Here is a 20,085-nt window from a genome sequence, read left to right as displayed (position 1 = left end):
GTCAGTCATTATTTTGAAAAGAAATTTGGTCTGGCCCCGGAAACGTGTTTTTGATTGTGGCTGTGGAGTTTTGTTTGGGAACGGGCTGATTGTTTCGCCACGTTTTGTCTCAAAATTATTATTTCATAAAAGTTATTTTGCTTACGAAAGATAAAACAATGGTAAACTGAGAGGAGATATGTCAAGCAAAGCACGTGAACGGTATGTAAACGGTTGTTTAGGGGTTACGCATGTGTATGTACTGGTGAAAAACGGTATTACAGTGTCTGATTTAAGTGAGTTTATTATAAATAAGAATTTGTTTGTTTGAGATGCATACAAATGGGTAAAAACACAAATTAATATAAATTAGAGTTGATTCCTCGTTGAATGTGAATTGTAGTGTACCACACACCAAACAAATTTAACGGAACTAACGTTATTGGAGGCTTAGAGGAGCGCTTGCCTTCTGTAACGTTAATACAAAATATAGGTTTCGATTGCAATGAACATTTTCACTTATCGGTCAATAACAATATTGAAAGCAAATGATTGTATAATAAAACATGATATAGCAAAACATCAAGAAACTCGGGGTCCTGCTGCATTGTAAATACATTCATGAAAAAAAGAGGTTGCGCGTCTTGCGTAACGCCATCCAGGCTTTACCATTTCCCCCTTTTTCCCTTTTGGGCAAACTATATATATTTTTATCAGTAAGAATAATTTGTATGGTTATTATGGCCTATAAATAATTATCTGCCCACTATGGAATAACCCTATTTTTGTCTCATTTGTTAATACTAGATAACAGTCATACAACTGAAGACGACGATTTTCCATTCAGAAAATAAAAGTAAGTTAGAGGAATATGTTATATAATATTCAATATGATTACATGAATTAATATAAAATGTTTTTGTCAATATTATGCCATCTTTAAAGTTATTGGTTTTCTTGTTGCATATAGGCTTGTTCTATTGCTTAATTTAATTTTACTTTGATGATAAAATATTTTTAGATCACTCATGTGTAAGTTCCATATTGTTACAGTTGTCCTATACTATTAATATGTTCTCTGTGTCTGTTTTTGTATCTCAGTGGCTTTTAGGAGAGATCGAACTGTTATTAGAGATATATATGAGGACCGGTTTCCTCCAGATAGAGCGGTAAATATACTTATTTGTCATAAATGATTTGGCCTTGATCAGACATTTGGTTCATGCTGTGAAACAAACAGCTTTGCTTGAGATTGTTTGATGTTCCAGGGTCCATTTCCAAGAGGAGGTCAAGGAGATAGGAGACCTCCCTTTGGGCGTCCGGATGAGGACTACGGCCGTGGTTTTGAATACGATGGCCCTCGGTTTTACCCAAATGGTGCCCCTCGCAACTACCATGGAGACGATCAGAGAGGTTACCATGGAGACAGCCATCACTCATTTCCAAATGATCACAGGGGAGGACCACCTGGGCGAAGGGTAAGCAAAGCATCAAAGGTCAGATATGTTTTTTATTTATTTTTTTTTTTATTGCCTCGTTTGTTACTTTCTTTATCAGTACGGTTAGTGTTTAAAACTGTCTGCCTCTGAGATTTTTGTGTTGTTATTAATAAAGCTATATTATTTATTGGCTGTTTATTTTTTACTTATTGTTATTATTATTTTTATTATTATTGCTATTAGATTGTCATGAGATAACTGAGTGTTATCAATCAGTTCAATAAAAGGAAAAATGTATGGAATATTAAAAGGTCATATATGGAAAACACTTAAAGGAGTAGTTCACTTTAAAATTAAATTTAGCCCATGAGTTACTCACCCTCAAGCCATCCTAGTTGTATATGCCTTTCTTATTTCTAATGATAATCAGACAATCAGAGTTTTATTAATAAATATCCTGATGCTTCTAAGCTTTATAATGGCAGTGACAGGGTCCATTGAGTTTGAAGCTCAAAAAAGGGCATCCATCCATCATAAACTTATTCCACACAGCTCTGGGAGTTAATAAAAGCCTTCTGAAGCAAATTGCTGGAGTTTTGTAAGACAAACATCCATATTTAAAACTTTATAAAGTAAAATATCTAGCTTTCTCCAGACCTCCTTCCGTATTCAACTTACAAGGAAAGTGTAACGCCTCTCGCAGTTCAAAATGCTTGCGCTACGTCTGGCATCATATGTTGCACCAGTTACACTTTCCTTCTAAGTCGAATACGGAAGGCGGACTGGAGGAAGCTAGATATTTTAATTTATGAAGTTTTAAATATGGATTTTTTTTTTTTTTTTTTACAAAACTCCACAGATTCTCTTCTGAAGGCCTTTATGAACCTTGTGGAGTAAGTTTATGATGGATGGATGCACTTTTTTGAGCTTCAAACTCAATGGACCCTGTCACTGCCATTATAAAGTTTAGAAGCATCAGGATATTTATTAATATAACTTTTGTGTTCATCAGATAGAAGAAAGTCATATACAACTAGGATGGCTTGAGGGTGAGAAAAACCATGGGCTAATTTTCATTATTGAAGTGAACTTCTCCTTTAACAATTGTAATTGGGTGTCTTGTATTTTCATCATATCATTGTTTTGCACTTCAGCAGGATGACTTCCCGTACTACAGAGGGCCAAGAGAGGAACCTCATGGTGGTCGCCAAATGGACTTTAGGTATTTCACAAGCTCAGCTTGCCACAAAGAAAAATATGTATTCCTACAGTTTTAATGGGCTTAGTCTGGATAAACTAAACTTTTTAATCTTTTAAAATAGAGGAAATGCTCTCTCTTGCCACATATTCAGAGTAGAGTTTAAAGTTAAAACTGCAGTCCGTAACATTTTGCGCTCTAGCGGTTAATAAACAAATGCATGCGTCTTGCGGAAGAACATTCTAGCTGGAGCTACTTCTCTCTGTTTATGTCTATGGCGAGTCATGCAGAGACTGTGCTCTGCCGCTAACAGTTTAGCCTGATATAGTCCCAATATGAACACTTATGTGTAACATAATTATTCAGGGAAAAACAAAAACACGGTTTGGAAAATTGTTGTACATTCTCATTATATGCGATTCTCATTAATTGCGTTCAGGCAAGGTACAAGGCAACCGTGCCTAGTGTGAGTACACCCTTAATATGGGGTGTAAACAGGGTCGAGGGTAAGCATTTTCATTGAAGCTCGTCATTTCCCCAGCAGATGGCAGTACAGTTCCTCTTGAAAACAAGCTGTTTTCCCTCCAGCTTTAATGCCTTGTTTTTATACTTTGTTTCTTGGCTTCCCTTCTTCTCTCACTCAAAGTGAAGTTTCTTAATACGAAGCATAAATCAAACTCTGAGTTGTCCTACATTCTCTGTTTGGTTTTTGTGGTTCAGCTCCCATGGAAATTCCCGCAGACAGTCACTCTCTCTGCCAACTTGAAGGAACACAGTGAGCATCACAGTGGTTTTCCGTATCTCTTAATCTGCCCTTTTCCAGTACTTAATCGCAACAGTTCACAGCTGGGATGGAGGGCAGCCAAATGAACCTTGTGTTGTTACACCCCAGCTAAAATAACATTTAAATGGTGACATCATTGTTTTCTTAATTGGTCAAATTATGTCACCAGAAGAGTCTATACAAGAATGCAGTATTATTCTTAAAGTAGAAACAGAATAAACTGGCATAGCGTTCAAATATCTTTAGGCCTATCTATAATAGGCTAAACTTTGAGCATGCTGACAATTATCAAATGTTATATATGTATAAATATGTGTAAATATAAATTCTGTTTTGTAAATTTAATTACATTTTTGTATATTTTATATATAAATATACATCAAATGAATACATGCCTGCGCACATATATTTAATTTTGTCTATATTAATTTATTTATTTATAATAAATAAATAAAAAAGTAATGCAAAAGATTTGACAAGAACTATATGGACAAAACCCAGCCTTACCACTTGGTGGCGCTTTTGTAATTAGTCAGTAAGGCATATTAAAATCATACGTTTTTAAAGATTCAGTTTTAAAGAAATGTTCATGTGATCATATAAAGCATTTTCCTGCTAATTCAGACATGCTTTAAAGTACTTGCTTTGACCTTTTCAGTGCTTTAATCTATTGTGATGGCTTGCGGTTTGGAGTAAGAGGTTAACCTTTTTTCGGCTTGGGGTAATATCCTGGCTTCATATTGGCATTAAAGACAGACATGTGGTAATTTGCTCTGTTAGTCCAGGGCAGACAGGGTCACCTGCACTTCAAACAGATGTGAGGGTCATTAAAGTTTTGCGAGGTCACTGTGTGCGGACACATTGTCGTGTGCGTTTGTGAGAGAGGAACCTGGCTGGAGTTCAGGCCAGGGTCACTCGGACCAGGTGCCTGTGATTCTTTTACGTCCTCCCGCTCTCCTGCGCGGCAGGCCATATAAGTGGCACGTAATCGGCCCTTGCGCGACCGGAGGACCCTGGCAGAGAAACAGAGTCGGGGGGGAGCAGAGTAAACTGAAGGGGGTTTTACTGCCTCTAGAACAGATGTGTGTTAATGAATGTCTTGGTTGCGGGTGAACTCGACAGAGCTGCGGTGCTGCTCTGTTAGGCAGCGCTGCAACTTTTTACAAGCCTCATTTTGCCCTCCTCTTTGTGCAGTTTATATTCAGTTGCAATTTACAAGCAGGATGTGGAGCCTCTGGCATGGTCCTTACACATAAGTTAAGTCTTAAATGAGGCAGAGACTAGTTTAAGAGAATCTCCTCTGTATTAGGACCAGGGGTGTCCTGCATAACTTAATTGACCCTTTTTTTCTGAATATTCAGCGACCCTTAGAAGTCATTCAACACATAAAGGGATAGTTCACCCTAAAATGAAAAATGTTAAAATAATTTTTTTGTCTGTAGAATGAAAGTGAGTTCAAGTGTTGTTTTGGACTCCATTGACTAATATGAACAAAAACAATTTAAACATTCTTCAAAATATCTTAAAATTTGTGTCCCACAGAAGAAAGTATGTAATGTGTTGGACATGACATTGTACATGTTAAAAACACTATACATATAGAATAAAAATATTAAGCATGTAGACGTCTTAATTGACCATCCCAGTCCCGAGGCCAGTGGAAACACCTCATCTCCTCTCCTTTGACCCTTCATCCCTGTATACTCAGTGTCTGACCCTATAGGGCATGGTTCATATAAACAAGCGTCTAAGATTAACAGACTGTCCCCCTTTAACCCCCTTCTTAACCTGTCAGAGGACAGCTGACATCTACTTAAACCACACATCTTTTTTTCTGTTTTGGTTTAGTATCTATTTAACTGTTTAATTAGAATATCTTATGCTATTTCTAAATCCAAAATGTGATTGTCTTTTATTTTTCCTTTCCCGGTTCAGACCGAGTAATCGTGCAGGTCCTCCCCCGAACGCTCGAGTCCAGGGCTCTTATCCCCAGCCCAGGTCTCTGCCTGCAATAGCCCCTGATGCAGGAGACGACACCCTCATGCAGGCCATAATGAACCTGGACCGAGGGTTTGTGTTCAGACATGTTATGTAAAATACTAGTGAACTGTTCTACTAGTAAACAGATATTTAAAACTTGTGTTTGTGCTCTGTGACAGGGAGGACCGGGACAGCTTGAGACGAAAGGCACCCTTCCCGCCAGTACGTGAACGCTCTCCAGCCCGGCGGGACGTCCCCCCTTCCCCTCACAGTCGGTCGGGGTCCAGCATAAGCAGCCGCAGCTACTCCCCAGATCGGGGCAAAGTGCATCCTGTCCTGCCCCAGCAGGGGAAAAGTATGAATCATCTTCAGTCAAATACTCGATTAGTCATTTCTTAGTGTTTCTTTGATTTTGACTGAAATTGCCAAGGCTGCATTTAATTGTTCAAACCTACAGTACTCATTTATCAAACAATATTGTAAAATAGTACTACAATTTAAAGGGTTAGTTCACACAGGAAATGTATGTCATTAATGACTCACCTTAATGTCGTTCCACACCCGTACGACCTCCGTTCATCTTCAGAACACAGTTTAAGTTATTTTATATTTATATAAAGCGTATAAAAGTGTATGCACACTAAACTGTCCATGTCCAGAAAGGGAATAGAAACATCATCAAAGTAGTCCATATGTGGCATCAGTTAGTTAATTTGAATCTCTTGAAGCATCGAAAATACATTTTGGTCCAAAAATAACAAAAACTACGACTTTATTCAGCATTGTCTTCTCTTCCAGGTTTGTTTTCAAACCTCAAATAAAGATTCAAACGGTCATGAATCAGCGGATTGATTCATGATTCACGTTTCAAACTGCTGAAATCACGTGACATTGGCTATCTGAATCATGAATCAATACGCTGATTCATGACCGTTTGAATCTTTATTTGAGGAAGAGAAGACAGTGCTGAATAAAGTCGTAGTTTTTGCTATTTTTGGACCAAAATGTACTTTCGATACTTCAAGAGATTCTAATGAACTAACTGATGTCACATATGGACTACTTTGATGATGTTTTTATTCCCTTTCTGGACATGGACAGTATAGTGTGAATACACTTAGATACACTGTTGAACTAAATATAAAATATCTTAAACTGTGTTTCTTAAGATGAACGGAGGTCTTAAGGGTGTGGAACGACATTAGGGTGAGTCATTAATGACATACATTTCCTGTGTGAACTAACCCTTTAATAAAACTATTTCTATATTTTCCTGGCAAAGCGGAATTTTTTAGAAGCTGTTAATCCAGTCTTCAGTGTCACAAGATCCTTCAAAAATCATTATAATTAAACAGATTAATGGCAGTGATGTTCACATAGCAGGTATAGGCAGCATTCCAAGCCTTTTACCATTTCATTGGAGAAATCTCTTTGGTGGGATCTCCCACACACACAGACTGTAGATGATCAGGGTCAGTGCACAGCTTGCACTGTAGTATTTGAACTTTTTGAAGCCAGTTGATTGATTTAAAGGCTTTCTTGACTAATTTGCACGCAAGCACATTTTAATAAGCCCAGCTGCAGAGTGAAAAGACTGCCTGGTTGCTTTTTTCCTCACAAACTAGATACACTTCCTAAATGATTCCCAGACAGGTTTGATTTGAGTCGTCATGTTTGAAATTAGACAGTCTTGGACATGACTGTACCCAAGCGTCCACCGCAGACCTCCGATCACAGATGATGTCACTCAAAGCTGTCCTAATAAAAACTCCCATCTGTGTTTGTTTCCCTGTTCACTGTTACTATAATGAGATCTTCAGTAATAAGCTCCAGAGAGACGCTTTGAGCAGCTAATATTGGATGCACATGTTTTGGTTGCCGTACTCCAAGCAAGAGTCACTAGATTATGTTGATCTAAAAAGATGGAGCAGGCTTGCATGACATTGTATGATCTAACCTCTATTGCTGATTAAAAAAATGCATCAAAACACCTGAATGGTTGTTCACTAAAAATCACAGTGCTGCTTTTTGCTCTATTATTGATGATGTACCAAAATGTTTTCCTCTGTTTCAGGATATGAGGAGCCATTTGTGCCAGGCAAAGGACCAGGTGAGTAAAACCATGCTCTTAAGGGAGGGAGGTGGTGTATGGATAATTCAGTCATTTATTATACATCAAAAGTCCCACCTAAAATTTGAGCCTGCAGAATGCAGCACCATCACCTGTTAGTCACAAAAAAAGAGTAGGACTCTCAGCTCCTTTTAAATGGGTCAAACCATGAGGAATTACATTATAAAACTCTGTTGCTTATTTCACATGCAAAAAGGGTGTCTAAGGCAAAACATCACAAAATATTGGAAAATGATAATCTAAAACTACATTATGACTTGGCACTAAATGTAACAGCTTAACGGTCCTTAGGGAGAAAAATGTTATTATATAAAGGTACAGATGGACACTGGGTATAAGTAAACACAACCGTGTGGTTTTGTATCATACTGAGGAGGTTTATTGTGCGATAATGACTGGCAGACATTTTTCCACATATTACATGGTACTTGCCAAATAAATAAATTAATGCAAATTGACGAGAGGCATGCTAGCAAAGCTACCCTACCATTTAAAGGTTGAGCGTTGGTTTCATAAAATCATACTGCTCTTGAATCCTGATAAAGGAAGCTTATGGCTCACACACAAGGAGATTTTGTTTCGCTTTGCTTTATAAGTTAAAGGTCACCCTGCAGTCACAGTAACTTGAGAGAAAGCGTTGCTAATCGCACCATCGTAGAGCCTCGTTTTGTTTGTCTGCTTTCCTCTCGCTTCCTTTGGCCAGGATCATAAAAAGTCCACAGGCGTGTGTTCGAGTGTCTGATTGCTGAACCTTTCCTTCTTTTCTAGCTTTCATCCATTCCCTTTTTATTTTTCTTTGGCAGATGTTTGATGGCATGCCATGTACATACATGCATACATTGCAAAGAGGTTTCGATTTGAATCTTAAATCTGTTAAATTCTAAACATAACTGCTGGTCGTAGACTTCTCTCCACTCCAAATCAATTTGGCGACCACTCTATTTCTTTCCAAAAGAATTCGTAGGTGTTGAGCCCACAGCTCACACGGAGAGGGTCATGGGGTGACACTGCAGGCACCTGGCTGTGGTTTGCCTGCAGGGAAGAGCCCTGATCATTCAACAGTGAGGGAACCACCTGGTTCTGCATGGCAGCTGGATATTCGGAAAGTGAGCAGGATCCGTTCCAGCATGCGAAAACGTTTACAGCACCAAATGAGTCAAGCAAGGCCATTTTCCGTGACTTTCTGTGGGATGTTGATCCAAGTCCAAACTATAGCTGCATTGTTGGCTTACGTCCTACAACAGATGCTTTGTTTCTTACATTCTGATCCCAGTCTTTCATCTTCTGCAGACAGGGAAAGGCCCCCCGGCCCCTCCGTGAGTGCATCACGAGACGGTTCGCCCCATAGCTCCGTATCAGTCACTAAGGTGAGTTGCAAACACACACACAGCTCCCAAACAGATGTGCTTACCAGAACACTCCCTTTCATCTACTAAAAAAATAATAAGTGTAACATGCCAGTCATTTCAGCTGATGGCAAAAAAAAAACACAAATCTTCTTTGAATTTCCACCAGTAACTGGAGATTTTTTTCCATCATTTTGAAAAGCTATTTGCTTGCGCTTTTCTCTCTCTCTCCTCATATGATGGGTTTTAGAGGGTCCTGTTTGGCGCATGAAAAGCAAGTGGTCCGTGTCATGTTTATTCAGACTGTAAGCACGGTTCTGACACAAAACATGGCGGGTCGCTAAAGGAGAGTTTGTGGACATCATGAGGCCACCCAGGCTGCAGCAAGGCTAAAAAAAGAGGGTGAAATCCATTAGCTCAACTCTCGCCTTTATCGCAAGATCTTATCGGAGGCTCAGAGCACTCTGGACATACTCTAGGGAGCACTGAGAGCCTAAAATAAATTTGTTTCACTTTTTCTCTCATGTACTCTCCTTATTTTTTTTAACTTTTTGTTTGTGTTTAATCTGGGAACAATCATGATAAAGATACAAATTTTTGTGCAAATTTAAATTTTTATTTAAATTTAATTTGAATCTCATTTGATTTTTATCTGTAATGCCATAGTTATTTTTCTGATTCTCAAGAAATGGGAAGAACTGCTTTTTGAACTTTTTGAAAGTTCAAAATTTACAGGTTGTATATAATGAGTGAGTACACATTGAACCCATTTTCCAAACCGTGTTTTTGTCTTGTCCTGAATCACTATGGTACACCTATAATTAGTGACTATTTTAGACTGGTTCGGGGTGGCACCACTGCGGAATAGCACAGTACCTGTGTGACTCGTCATAGACATAGAGAGAAGTAGCTCCGGCTACAATGTTAAGACTCATGCAGTTCTGTATATTAACTGCTAGAGTGCCAAAAGTTATAGACTGCAACTTTTAAGAAGCATACTTTTTTTTATAGTTATCGAACATAAAAATTTTGTACATTTTATCTGTAATAACTATATATTATAACTAATATAACAGCAGTGTCACCCAAAATGTGGGCAAAAGGTTTTATTAAATAAAAAATGTATGTTTGTGTGTGTGTGTGTGTGTGTGTGTGTGTGTGTGTGTGTGTGTGTGTGTGTGTGTGTGTATATATATATATTAGTAGAATACATCTGAACATCTATAAAAAACCTTTGTGTTTCTTTTGTTTGATCACTTCAATTCACCTCTGAACCATGTGGAGATGAAAGTTGTTTCTAGTTAGTGGACGCGTCTCAGTCCTTGAGCCTTTGATCTTCTTCCATAGCTCTGTTCATGGGGCATAAGCCATAACCTTGTGCCTTAGATGAAAAGAATTTGCCAGTGTAAACTGGGCCTGATAGGCGGTCTCTTAAGTTCAACAAACACACTTGTTTTGGGGATTCATTATTTGAAGAACAAAGAACAGATGCATGTATTTCGCTGTGGTGGGCTCATATTTATTAGTAATGCCTTCGGTGTTCTTGTCTCAGATTTATATTCATCACAATTAGAACAAATTATTGTTATTGGTTTAAGTTTGGTTAATTGGTACAATACTAGCATTGACTGGTTTCCATTCTGTCACAGTGATGTTCTGCTTTGCTTGTTTTCTGTCTGAGGAAAAAGCATCTTTCTTTCTTACTTTCCTGAATGTAGATACTGCATTTCTGAGATGTTTTAGGGTGAGCATGTTTCTGGATTATTCTAGCCTTTAACAACGCATGGTTGTGTGTACTGCAGGAGGACATGCCATCAGTGGAAGGGCCTACAGATGAAGTTCAGGCCACTGTGGATGAAGCTTCATCTGTCATGGACGACTTTCAGGAGCGACGAGCTCAAGCTATTGCGGCCAAGGCTCGGGAAATTGAGAAGGTTTGAGAAATGCTAACTTATTTCCGTAGGTCTGAAAGTATCTAAAACTGTTGAAAAATATTTGTTGTTTTTTTATACAATGCCACATATTTATTTTAAAGCCTCCTTTTTTGGATGCTTTATATTATAAATACGACTGCCATAGTTAAAGAAAAGGTTCAGCTATTCACAATTTTAGGTGAATTAAGGCTTTAATGCAGTGAGAGATTCATTAAATAGAAGTTACATAAGCTATTAAGTTTACATTTAAAATGTGTTTGCATGCGTTTTCTTTTCTCCCCTCCTTTTTGGTCACTTCATCTACTAAGAAGATACAAGGGTAAAACACTCACTGACTCAGCTTCAAAATGATCATAAAAGTTCCTGCTCTCCTCTTTCTCTTTATTGGTCCTATTAAATGAGAGATGGTATCCCCAGGAGCGGTGAGCCTGCCCTCCTATTGAGCAACAGCCTTTAGCTCAATATGTGCTGACGCTGCAAGATTTTAACTGTCTGCTTTTGACCCAACCTTGAGCTTTATTGGGTTATTTACATGTAGAAAACACATCTGACTTTTGTATGCATGGGGAAGTTTTCCTCTTAATTCACAGGAAGCCCTTTGAATCAGTCAAAATCAGTTTTGTGTTTGAATAGCTTTTTATATTCTTAAACGATCACTTAAGCATCTTTTTCTGCGTTAATGACTGACACATCTACATTTCTGTAATTTGTTCATTTTTTCCCCTACACTTCTATTGATGTTGAAGTGTGTTTTGATTTGCCCTGAACACACATACTTTAGTGACACTGGCCCTCATTTATCAAAAGTGCGTACACCAAATTTCCAGCGTACACCTTGCGTACACCCAAACCCACGGTGACTTTGAGATTTATCAATATGGACGTTGGCGTACGGCACGCTCAAATCCTACGCCAGCTCAGGAGGTGGTGTACGCACGTTTGAGTTAGAGTGAAAATGCGCAGATAAACAATTCCTAACACCACAAAACGCACTGACAAAGATATGCTATATTATGACCCACTGTAAAAAACCACAACAACAACATTTAGTGTTTATTTTTGTGCAACATGAACGTCAATGTTTAATTTGTGTGACTTTACCAAAGCGTTTGATCTGTAGGCATATGTATTCCTCCAGTCGCGAGCCTGTGCGCTTTATCTGACGTTTTAGGCCCGCGCCTGGCCCAGCAGCTGCGCACGGACTGGGACTAAAATAATTCAGACTGACAAAATAATAAAAATGACCTTCTTCTTTTAAATAATAATAAAATCAATAAAAACGGCATTCTTCTTCTAAATAACAAGCGTCATTAAGAATAATAATCATAATAATAAGAAGAAGAATCTTACAAATTGTCATGTAATTATTAATGTGAATGAATGGTAGTACTCCACATCACATCATCACTATTGTACACCCCAATACATGTGCCGTGATACGAAATTAAATGCTAATTGTTTCAAAACGTGCTGTAAAATAATGCATTGTGATGGTAATTTATCATCCAAACAGCTATTTAAACTGCTGGAGTGCGCTTCTCAACCCCCACACTAACAGTAGCTACTCGTAATTTGGATCCATATTTTGTTTTTGTGAGCGCCTTTAATCCCACTCTTTAAACTCCCAAATAAAACAATTTCGGGTTTTTTTCCACTTCCCTGGTGATGGTCTCGATGGGCGCGTCTCAATCATAGTTCAGTAGTCAGAGCACTGATCAGGGAGTCAGCCCGTTGACTTATGTCCTAATCAGTGCCCTGACTAGTGGACTAAAGAGATGATTGAGCGCGCCCGATCTCCACGTCGGAGAAGTTTCGTTTCTTTGCCGTCTTCTGTTTGTCCATGGCGTAAAATGAGGGCGTGCGGGAGGCGGAGACTTGAATATATAGGGGCGTGTTATTCTAATGACGATCGTTTTCAGCCGCCGCATTTATCAAGGGCAGGTATTGCGTACACCTGAATTGCAGAGGTGCGCACAGTTTCATAAATCAGGCGGTGAGAGGAGTGTAAGCATAATCTTACGCCAACATATACACCCGTTTCTACGCAAGATTGATAAATGAGGGCCACTGTGAGGATGCCTTTCAGGCCAAAGCCTGTTATTTCGCAAAATGTGTGTGTGTTTCTGTTTAAGTGTCCACCAGATGTTTAGCATCTCCTACAGTCTGGTCTAGCCATACTCTGTTCACTTCACCTGTTTTTTTTTTTGTTTTTTTTACAAACATTTAAATGCCATGGTCTACAGCATGCTTTTTATTTACAATTAAACAATATACATATAAAAGGTCTGTGGGATATCTTGAATAATGTGCAAGTCAATGTATTCCATGCAATAGTATAGTTCAAATGCATCATGAAAGTGGTTTGACTTATGCTCTAGATTTCATGTCTTCTGAAATGGCTTTGTGTGGAAAAACAGGACATTTTCAGACAGCCAAGCTCTCCTTGACTCTATCATGTGAGTTTATTTGACAAGTCAGATCTCTGATTCAATAATGAATAGTTCTAAGTTTAAACTGTTGAGAATGAGACTGATCTAGTTCTTGGGTTCAACTCACTGATGCCCCTTTTCCACCAGAATGGTTTGCATCCATTCAAACTGGAGCCTTTCGCAAACTGACTCTTAGACTTGAGGAACGAGCAGTGATGTAATGTTGCTGTGTGTTGTTTACCTGCCTACAACCAGATTATAACAATGCCTGTCCCAGTTTTTGCACATGCATTTCATATATATATATATACACATACATACATACATACATACATACATACATACATACATACATACATACATACATACATACATACATACGTGTGTGTGTGTGTGTGTGTGTGTGTGTGTGTGTGTGTGTGTATGTATGTGTATATATAATTATGGAACATCTATTCTTTAGTTGTTGTTTTTTCCCCTCAGGATTTATGGTCTTTTTGTTTATTTGCATCATCGCAGTGAACATATTCTTCAAACAAGTTCAGTTCAAGTCCTGCTCAAAGAGGAATCTAGTTGACTCTCGAATGTTTTGTTTTGACCAGCAAGATGTTTATTTTACAGATGAGCCCGTGTGATTTTAACAAGACTGAATTCCTTACCGCTAAAGTACTGTAAGTAGGGCATCTTTGTTGTGATAGTTCTGCAGTCCACGGTGAGGCTTAATCTGGGTCTCAAGCAAAGCTTTTGAGGTCCATCAGGGATGTTTGATTCCTTCGTTCTTTAATCGCATTTGATGTGTCTGATCTGAAAATGTCAGATCAAATAAAATAATAGACTGATACACAGTTACCTCTAAAGGCCCATTTTTGTTTTTTGTTCTATACTTATGTTTTATATGATTCTGTTCATTGCAGACAATAGAGTAAACGTCTTTTTGCTTTTATCAATTTGAATATGCATCTTTAAATTATTATTTGGGATTGTAAATGTGCTTTGTAGTTTTAGTCCATGTCTTCTAGATTTGAGGGCATCTCTATTCGAATTCAATTCACAAACGATTCCATTGGAGACTTTCACTGCATTTAACTGATGTTAGCTATAGCTTCCATATATTTAGTCCATAATGCTGGGCATACATGCACCAAAATGTAATACTTTTATATAATATAAACCAACTTTAGTAAACCCAATCTATAACTGAACTTTCAATGAACCTCTCTGAAACTTATTAGTGTATAGATATTTCCCTGCTTTTTTTCCTTCTTGTCTCTCCCACCCTTCCTGAATAATTCTCTGCTATCTTTACCCAGAATCAGAAATCAGCCTCCCACAGTACAAAAATGACACATGAAAGGCTGAACAGGAACACACACACGCAAGCTCGTGAGGTCCCGTTCAGCCTTCCTGTTTGATTGGGTAACAGAGGTGGGGTTCACGGGAAGTGTATGGAAGTAGAGCATGCTCTAAGTCTAAGAAATCGCTTCCCAGCATTCTTGGCATTGTTTTGAATAATTTAATCTCAGCGTGGCTATAGTGGCTTTGTATGTGCAAGGTTATGAAACAACTCTTAATAGAACACAGCAATAGTTGTTCAGATATTTCCCCTTAAACTTTGATTCATGAATCTCAACTGATGCTATTAAAATGTGTATTTGAATTGTTCTAAAGCAGCAGAAGTAGCGTTCACTTTAAAATAAGTGGTCATTCGAGTTTAACATTCTGAACTTTCTGTTAAACTCTGCTAACATCCTTGCTTATTGAGTTTAGTGGTGGTTTATTCTGGGCCTAGAAGTCTATTCTACTGAACTCAGATGACATTGTGAATTGAATTCTATGCCACAAGTGTAGTTATCAGTTAAGTTATTCACTGTAGTCTTGTAATGACTCTGTCTTGTGTTTCCATTTGCTAATCATATTTGATTACAGCTTTAAATAAACTCGTAACCCCCAAGAATTAAACTTGTCCTGCACAATTTGTGATGCAGGCATAAATGGCACCTCAAATCGTGTGGCTTGTGGAGGAGAAGTGTGCTGTTCTGGCTCATTTCCACCAAGCGGTTCAGTACAGTACTGTACGTTTCGGGACTGTAAACCCTAATCCGGCTTGTTTCCACTACCAACAGTACCCTTACTTGATAGGTGTGGTATATGGCGGAAAGTAGCGATCGATGTCATTGTCATTTTCGTGTGAAGAAGAAAGCGACACTGTAAACAGCAATGGAGGACATACAGCAGATCTTTTTCTTGCTTCTTGGCATGTGGCTGTTTGTCACAAGACCAAAAAAATACTGCGTTGCAATGGTATTGTGTTTCAACTGTACATTAAAAATGGCACATTTTGTGTTGTATATAACATGCGCAAGTGGTGATTCTATGTCAACCAATCCTGAAGTGAGTCTAGCTCCACTCTTTAGTACCGGACTACTGTGCTAGGTACCCCAACAGACGTGTCCCAAAAAAGTAGTATGTTAATGTATGGTTTGGTATTTTGGTACCATTCACAAAAATGGGAATAATTGTGTACCATACTGTATTGTACCGTACCACTCAGTGGGTGTTGGTGTTGGTCATATTTACCATTCCTTGCAGAAATTTTGCTGGTGAATTCCAGTCATTTTAAAAGGAGTTTGCCTGTTTGCAAATGTTATGTAACAGCGAAAAGTTCACCACACGTTCACATTTCTCATTCAAATTTTTATACACAAATTCACCACAATTAACAACAGAATGCTTCTTGGTTTGAAAGTGACTCCTTTGTGAGCGGTGCTTCTTGCATTGTAGGCTAAGGCTAAAATTGTAGGCTAAAAACCCTGTTAAGCGTTAATGTAGTTTAAACAGTCACACAGATTGACTCTGTAACTCCAGTCTCTCTTAATGCATAGCCTTAGGCTACAGAGAGCTTCCTTTCTACCTCATTTATCCATTCTATTCTGGAATGTTTTAATTGACTATTAGAGTTTTCTCATTGAACCTATTTGACTTAATGACTATTAGAGGGAGTTCTCACACACAACCTTTGTGGGCTTTGTGTGTGGGCCTCTGTGATTCCTGGAACCAGGTGACCTCATTTTACTAGAACCTGACTCAGCTATGGGAAAGAGCCCTTATGTGAAAACTAATGAGGAGCTCACTGCAAAAATGATTAGTCAGCTCAATTAGTTGGGTGGGCAGAATGGGTACATTTCTTTCCATACCTAGATATTGTGGGGACAGTTAGTGGGAATCACTGAGAATATGAAATGTCGTTTTTGGTTCCTGTTATATTTTAAGTACTTCTAGTTGATAATGTCTAGTTATGTAATGTTGGGGCCATGACAGAAACTATGTTGAGATTTTTAACCATCAGTTTCTTTGAGTTTTCACATTAGTTGGGTGCATTGTGTTGCTCTGTACCATCATACATTTATGACAATCTGATTTTATCTGTATATTGTAGAGTATGATATGAAATTTCAAGATATGATCTTCAGCTATATATAAGTTACATGTCCTAAGGGCTGTGTGTAAGTGAAGGTAATTGCAGAGGTTATGCAGACTCCCCTGGGTCTGAACACATTACTTTGATGTCCAGAAGTGTTTGATTATCCAACCACAGTAAACATAACTGAGCTCTGAGAGTTTTGGTTTGGGACTTTGTTCTATCGTCTGGATGGCAGATCAGAAAGACAGAACGTTCTCCCAAATACACTAAAAAATGCTCTCCATTCTCATGTCTTTTGTGAACAGTAAAAGTTAGATGGGTCTTGAGACCATACTCTTATTTGTCAACGTAATGCATTTGCCAAGTAAAATACAAGCACAATATATTGTTTCTTATTATATTAATGCTGTCATTGTTTTTTTAAATGCAACTTTAATTAGTCAATTTTAATTTTACTTTTGCCAATGAAAATATCAACAGGGTAAGTACATATCTGAATATTTGTTTAACTAGGCCAATATATTATACAATTCATAATATCTATAAATTGTTGTTGGTGCACGTTAAACCATGCGTTTCTGTGTTGATTAGAAAGCCAAATGGAAATGTATATAATGTATTGTAATGTGGTGATTTGGGTTTTCCCAATGACATTTGTATGCACAATCTTCATTTTTAAGCACCCCTTTAAAGCAGTTTTACATGCTTGCAATACATACATTTTCTTAATTTCTTCTATTCATTTGACTGCATTATAATTTTAAACATTGGGCTGTGTGTTGTATAGGTCTATCGTCAGGACTGTGAGACGTTTGGCATGGTGGTGAAGATGCTGGTGGCCAAGGAACCCAGCTTAGAGAAGCACCTGCAGAGCCCACTAAAAGAGAACCTGATTGAGATCCGTGAGCGATGCCTTGAGGACTTGCAACACTTCATTGCTGAACTTGATGAGGTGGTACGACAACCTGAACCTGCTGTCTAAGGTGGCCTATTTTACGTGACCAGCAGTTTTGTTGTTTATATCTGAACCTACACAAGAATCCTTCATTGTTTTTATGACTTATGTAAAGGCCATTGTACATTGTGTACTCAGTGTCCACCCAAAATAAATCTTCCCGGAGCTCTTTATATTTTTCATTTATGCAGTCCCATTTATCCATTGATACTAGTTGATGCTAGGTTGTATGATCTCTTTGTAACCTTTAAACATTAAGGAGTAATAAAAAAAGAAAATAGATTGCAAACACAAGGAAATGTAATGCCAGAAGAGGGTTTGCTCTGTTCCTTGTTTATTGCAGAAGATATAGAGGTTTATTAACCCATTGAGGAAATTTACTAGATAATGCTGGTTGGCCTGATCAAGTATGTATAAATTGAATTAAATCATTAAATTCTTTCTGACCCATGTCAAAAGTTGATGAATTAATTATGGTAAGAAATCTATATGGATTTGGAGTTAACTATATGGAGTTAATTGCTGCTATTTGTAGTTCGGTTAAGCTGTGCAGCATACAATAATGCATTTTCATTTTTTTTTTTTAAATCACATTTTCCATCCACTACCATTATATTATAAAAGCCCAACACAGGTTTTTGTGTAATTTTTCCTTTGTATAGTATTAAAGTTTCTTGAACTTACTATAATGCATGTTTTTCCTTTTGATTTAGTAAACCCTTTGTGATTTCATGTTTGCAATTAAATAAAGTTGCTATGTTTAGTAATCAAATATATTTTTTGTTTTCTCTAGCAGTCATTGAATAAATGAAAAGTTGCAAGGGAATGTATTAAATCTCTCTTGAATTATTTTATTGACATCTTAATGTTAAAAAGGGATAGTATGGTTACCTGTGGTGAAATGTACATAGTACAGGGAAGATTACCCCAACACTGTTTAAGCGCATAAGCAAATTGTGGACAGAGAAATGTTTAAGGGTGCAGTTATTACACCTGCAGAGTAATGTAACAAGACCATTAAACATGAATAGTGCATATAAATTTTGCATTTGCAAAATAAAATGGTCAATAAAATGGCAAACCTCAATTTTGTTCATTAATAATCATTAAAAAATTCTGAGGCCAGGAATTGTAATTAATCATTTAAACATATTTGGATATAAAAATATCAGTATTCCGATCTTAATTTAACAAATATACATTGCTTGCACTATTAAATAATTATTCAGTTAGTCTACATGCTACTCAGTAATTTTGCTTTTGGGAATAATGCTTTTGCTATACAATGTACAAGGAAATATTACATGTTGCTTTCATTGTTCATACAACAGCAACTGACACACTGCACTTTTAAAGACAAATTAAAACAAAAACAAAAAAGTTTTGTTTTCCAGCTTCTTTAGGATCAGTCATGTTTATATTCCAGCTGCAACAGAGGCATGCTATCAGAGTCTTAAGTCTAAGAAATTATGCAGTTTTTCCCCTTATGACCTTTCTTTTTCAGTTTGGTCCGTGATCCGAAAGGTGGTGATAAAGCGGTCACACGAGTCGGATAGTCCTCTGTATAATAATGAAAGCTTTGGGATCTGGGCTTAGGAATTGGCTGGCCAAGAAAGAATCCTTCCTCCTCAGACTCTGAAGATGAAGAGGAGCATGTTGAACACCAGTCATCTTCATCATCATCGTCATCATCGCAAAAGTCTTGGAAGTGGTCCTTTCGGACCATACCCTGCTGAGCAAAGTCTGATGTGGTTTGATGATAAGGGTGCTGACTGTGTGCCGAGTGATTTAGAAGAATACCGTTCCTGGGTTCTGGTATGCTTGAGCCAATTACCTGAGGCACAACATGCAATTTACCCCGATTTTTGGAAGGCAGGTGCAAGGCATTTTCTGAACGTGTTTTCCGGCCCTGTCTGCGTTTGTGGTGATGTCTGTTAGCAGGACGACTCTGGGTTTCCTCCTCCATGTGATGGGTCCGTCTGCGAGTCCTCTCGCTCATTGGTGGTTGCCTCAAACCTAGTCCACCATAATATCCTTTATCCATAACATCATCAGAGAACTTCACTTGCTGAGGTCTAGATTGGGTCTGAGATTGAGACTTGGTCCTTCTCAGCACTGGAAGATGCAGTGGAGAGGATAGTTCCTCTCCAAAATAAGGTGGAATTCTGTCCTCTTCTTCCTCGTCTTCTCTCTTTATTTGCTCCAGTGTCTCTCCGTTGTCCAGCTCAGAGTTTAAACTCCTCAATGAATTAGTACTTCTGTGGAGCATTGAGGAGTTAAGTGTGCCCATGTTACTAATGTTATCACACTCTTCTATCTCTCTCTCCTGCTCTTTCATGTTTTGGAGAGAGTAGATGGTCTGTCTGTCTTTGCTCTCTCCATCCACTGAAGCTCCTGATAAATAAAATACATATTATGAGTAATTAAAATTAATTTAAGAAGGAACAAGAAATACATGACTCTGAGATCAACTGTTTGAAGGTGTTCCT

The 20,085-nt window shown here is 38.0% G+C and overlaps 2 protein-coding genes across 5 annotated transcripts in view; one reads left to right on the top strand and one right to left on the bottom strand.

Annotated features, from left to right (window-relative positions):
* The first annotated feature begins 35 nt into the window (after positions 1–35).
* Positions 36–17,769, top strand: pphln1 (periphilin 1). Of its 3 annotated transcripts, none has more exons than XM_067428544.1 (11): positions 36–201; positions 787–835; positions 1,081–1,148; positions 1,248–1,475; positions 2,576–2,640; positions 5,336–5,470; positions 5,560–5,735; positions 7,455–7,490; positions 8,802–8,878; positions 10,660–10,791; positions 17,429–17,769. In XM_067428544.1, coding segments are annotated over exons 2-11 (1,113 nt in total). In that variant the 5' UTR covers positions 36–201; positions 787–834; the 3' UTR covers positions 17,624–17,769. The 3 variants fall into 3 exon arrangements, with proteins under 3 accessions (XP_067284645.1, XP_067284644.1, XP_067284646.1); XM_067428543.1 differs by having other exon boundaries at positions 2,573–2,640; XM_067428545.1 differs by having other exon boundaries at positions 37–201; positions 1,248–1,457; positions 2,573–2,640.
* Positions 17,770–18,426: 657 nt separating this feature from the next.
* The window catches only part of prickle1b (prickle homolog 1b), a 24,151-nt gene continuing 22,492 nt past the window's right edge, over positions 18,427–20,085 (bottom strand). For both annotated transcript variants that reach the window (XM_067428542.1, XM_067428540.1), the window contains exon 8: positions 18,427–19,990. In XM_067428542.1, coding sequence (XP_067284643.1) covers positions 19,056–19,990 — 935 coding nt within the window. In that variant the 3' untranslated portion in view covers positions 18,427–19,055. The remainder of the gene's footprint in view (positions 19,991–20,085) is intronic.

Source organism: Pseudorasbora parva, chromosome 20 (assembly GCF_024679245.1).
Source record: "Pseudorasbora parva isolate DD20220531a chromosome 20, ASM2467924v1, whole genome shotgun sequence".
In the NCBI taxonomy this organism is placed as follows: domain Eukaryota; kingdom Metazoa; phylum Chordata; class Actinopteri; order Cypriniformes; family Gobionidae; genus Pseudorasbora; species Pseudorasbora parva.
The sequence above is the reverse complement of the archived record's forward strand: the minus strand, read 5'-3'. Positions and strand labels throughout refer to the sequence as shown.

Excerpts from the sequence above, each read along its gene's own strand:
- pphln1 (XM_067428543.1), top strand. Across the intron at positions 2,641-5,335 it reads GGTCGCCAAATGGACTTTAG|ACCGAGTAATCGTGCAGGTC; the intron begins GTATTTCACAAG and ends TTCCCGGTTCAG. Across the intron at positions 7,491-8,801 it reads TGTGCCAGGCAAAGGACCAG|ACAGGGAAAGGCCCCCCGGC; the intron begins GTGAGTAAAACC and ends CATCTTCTGCAG.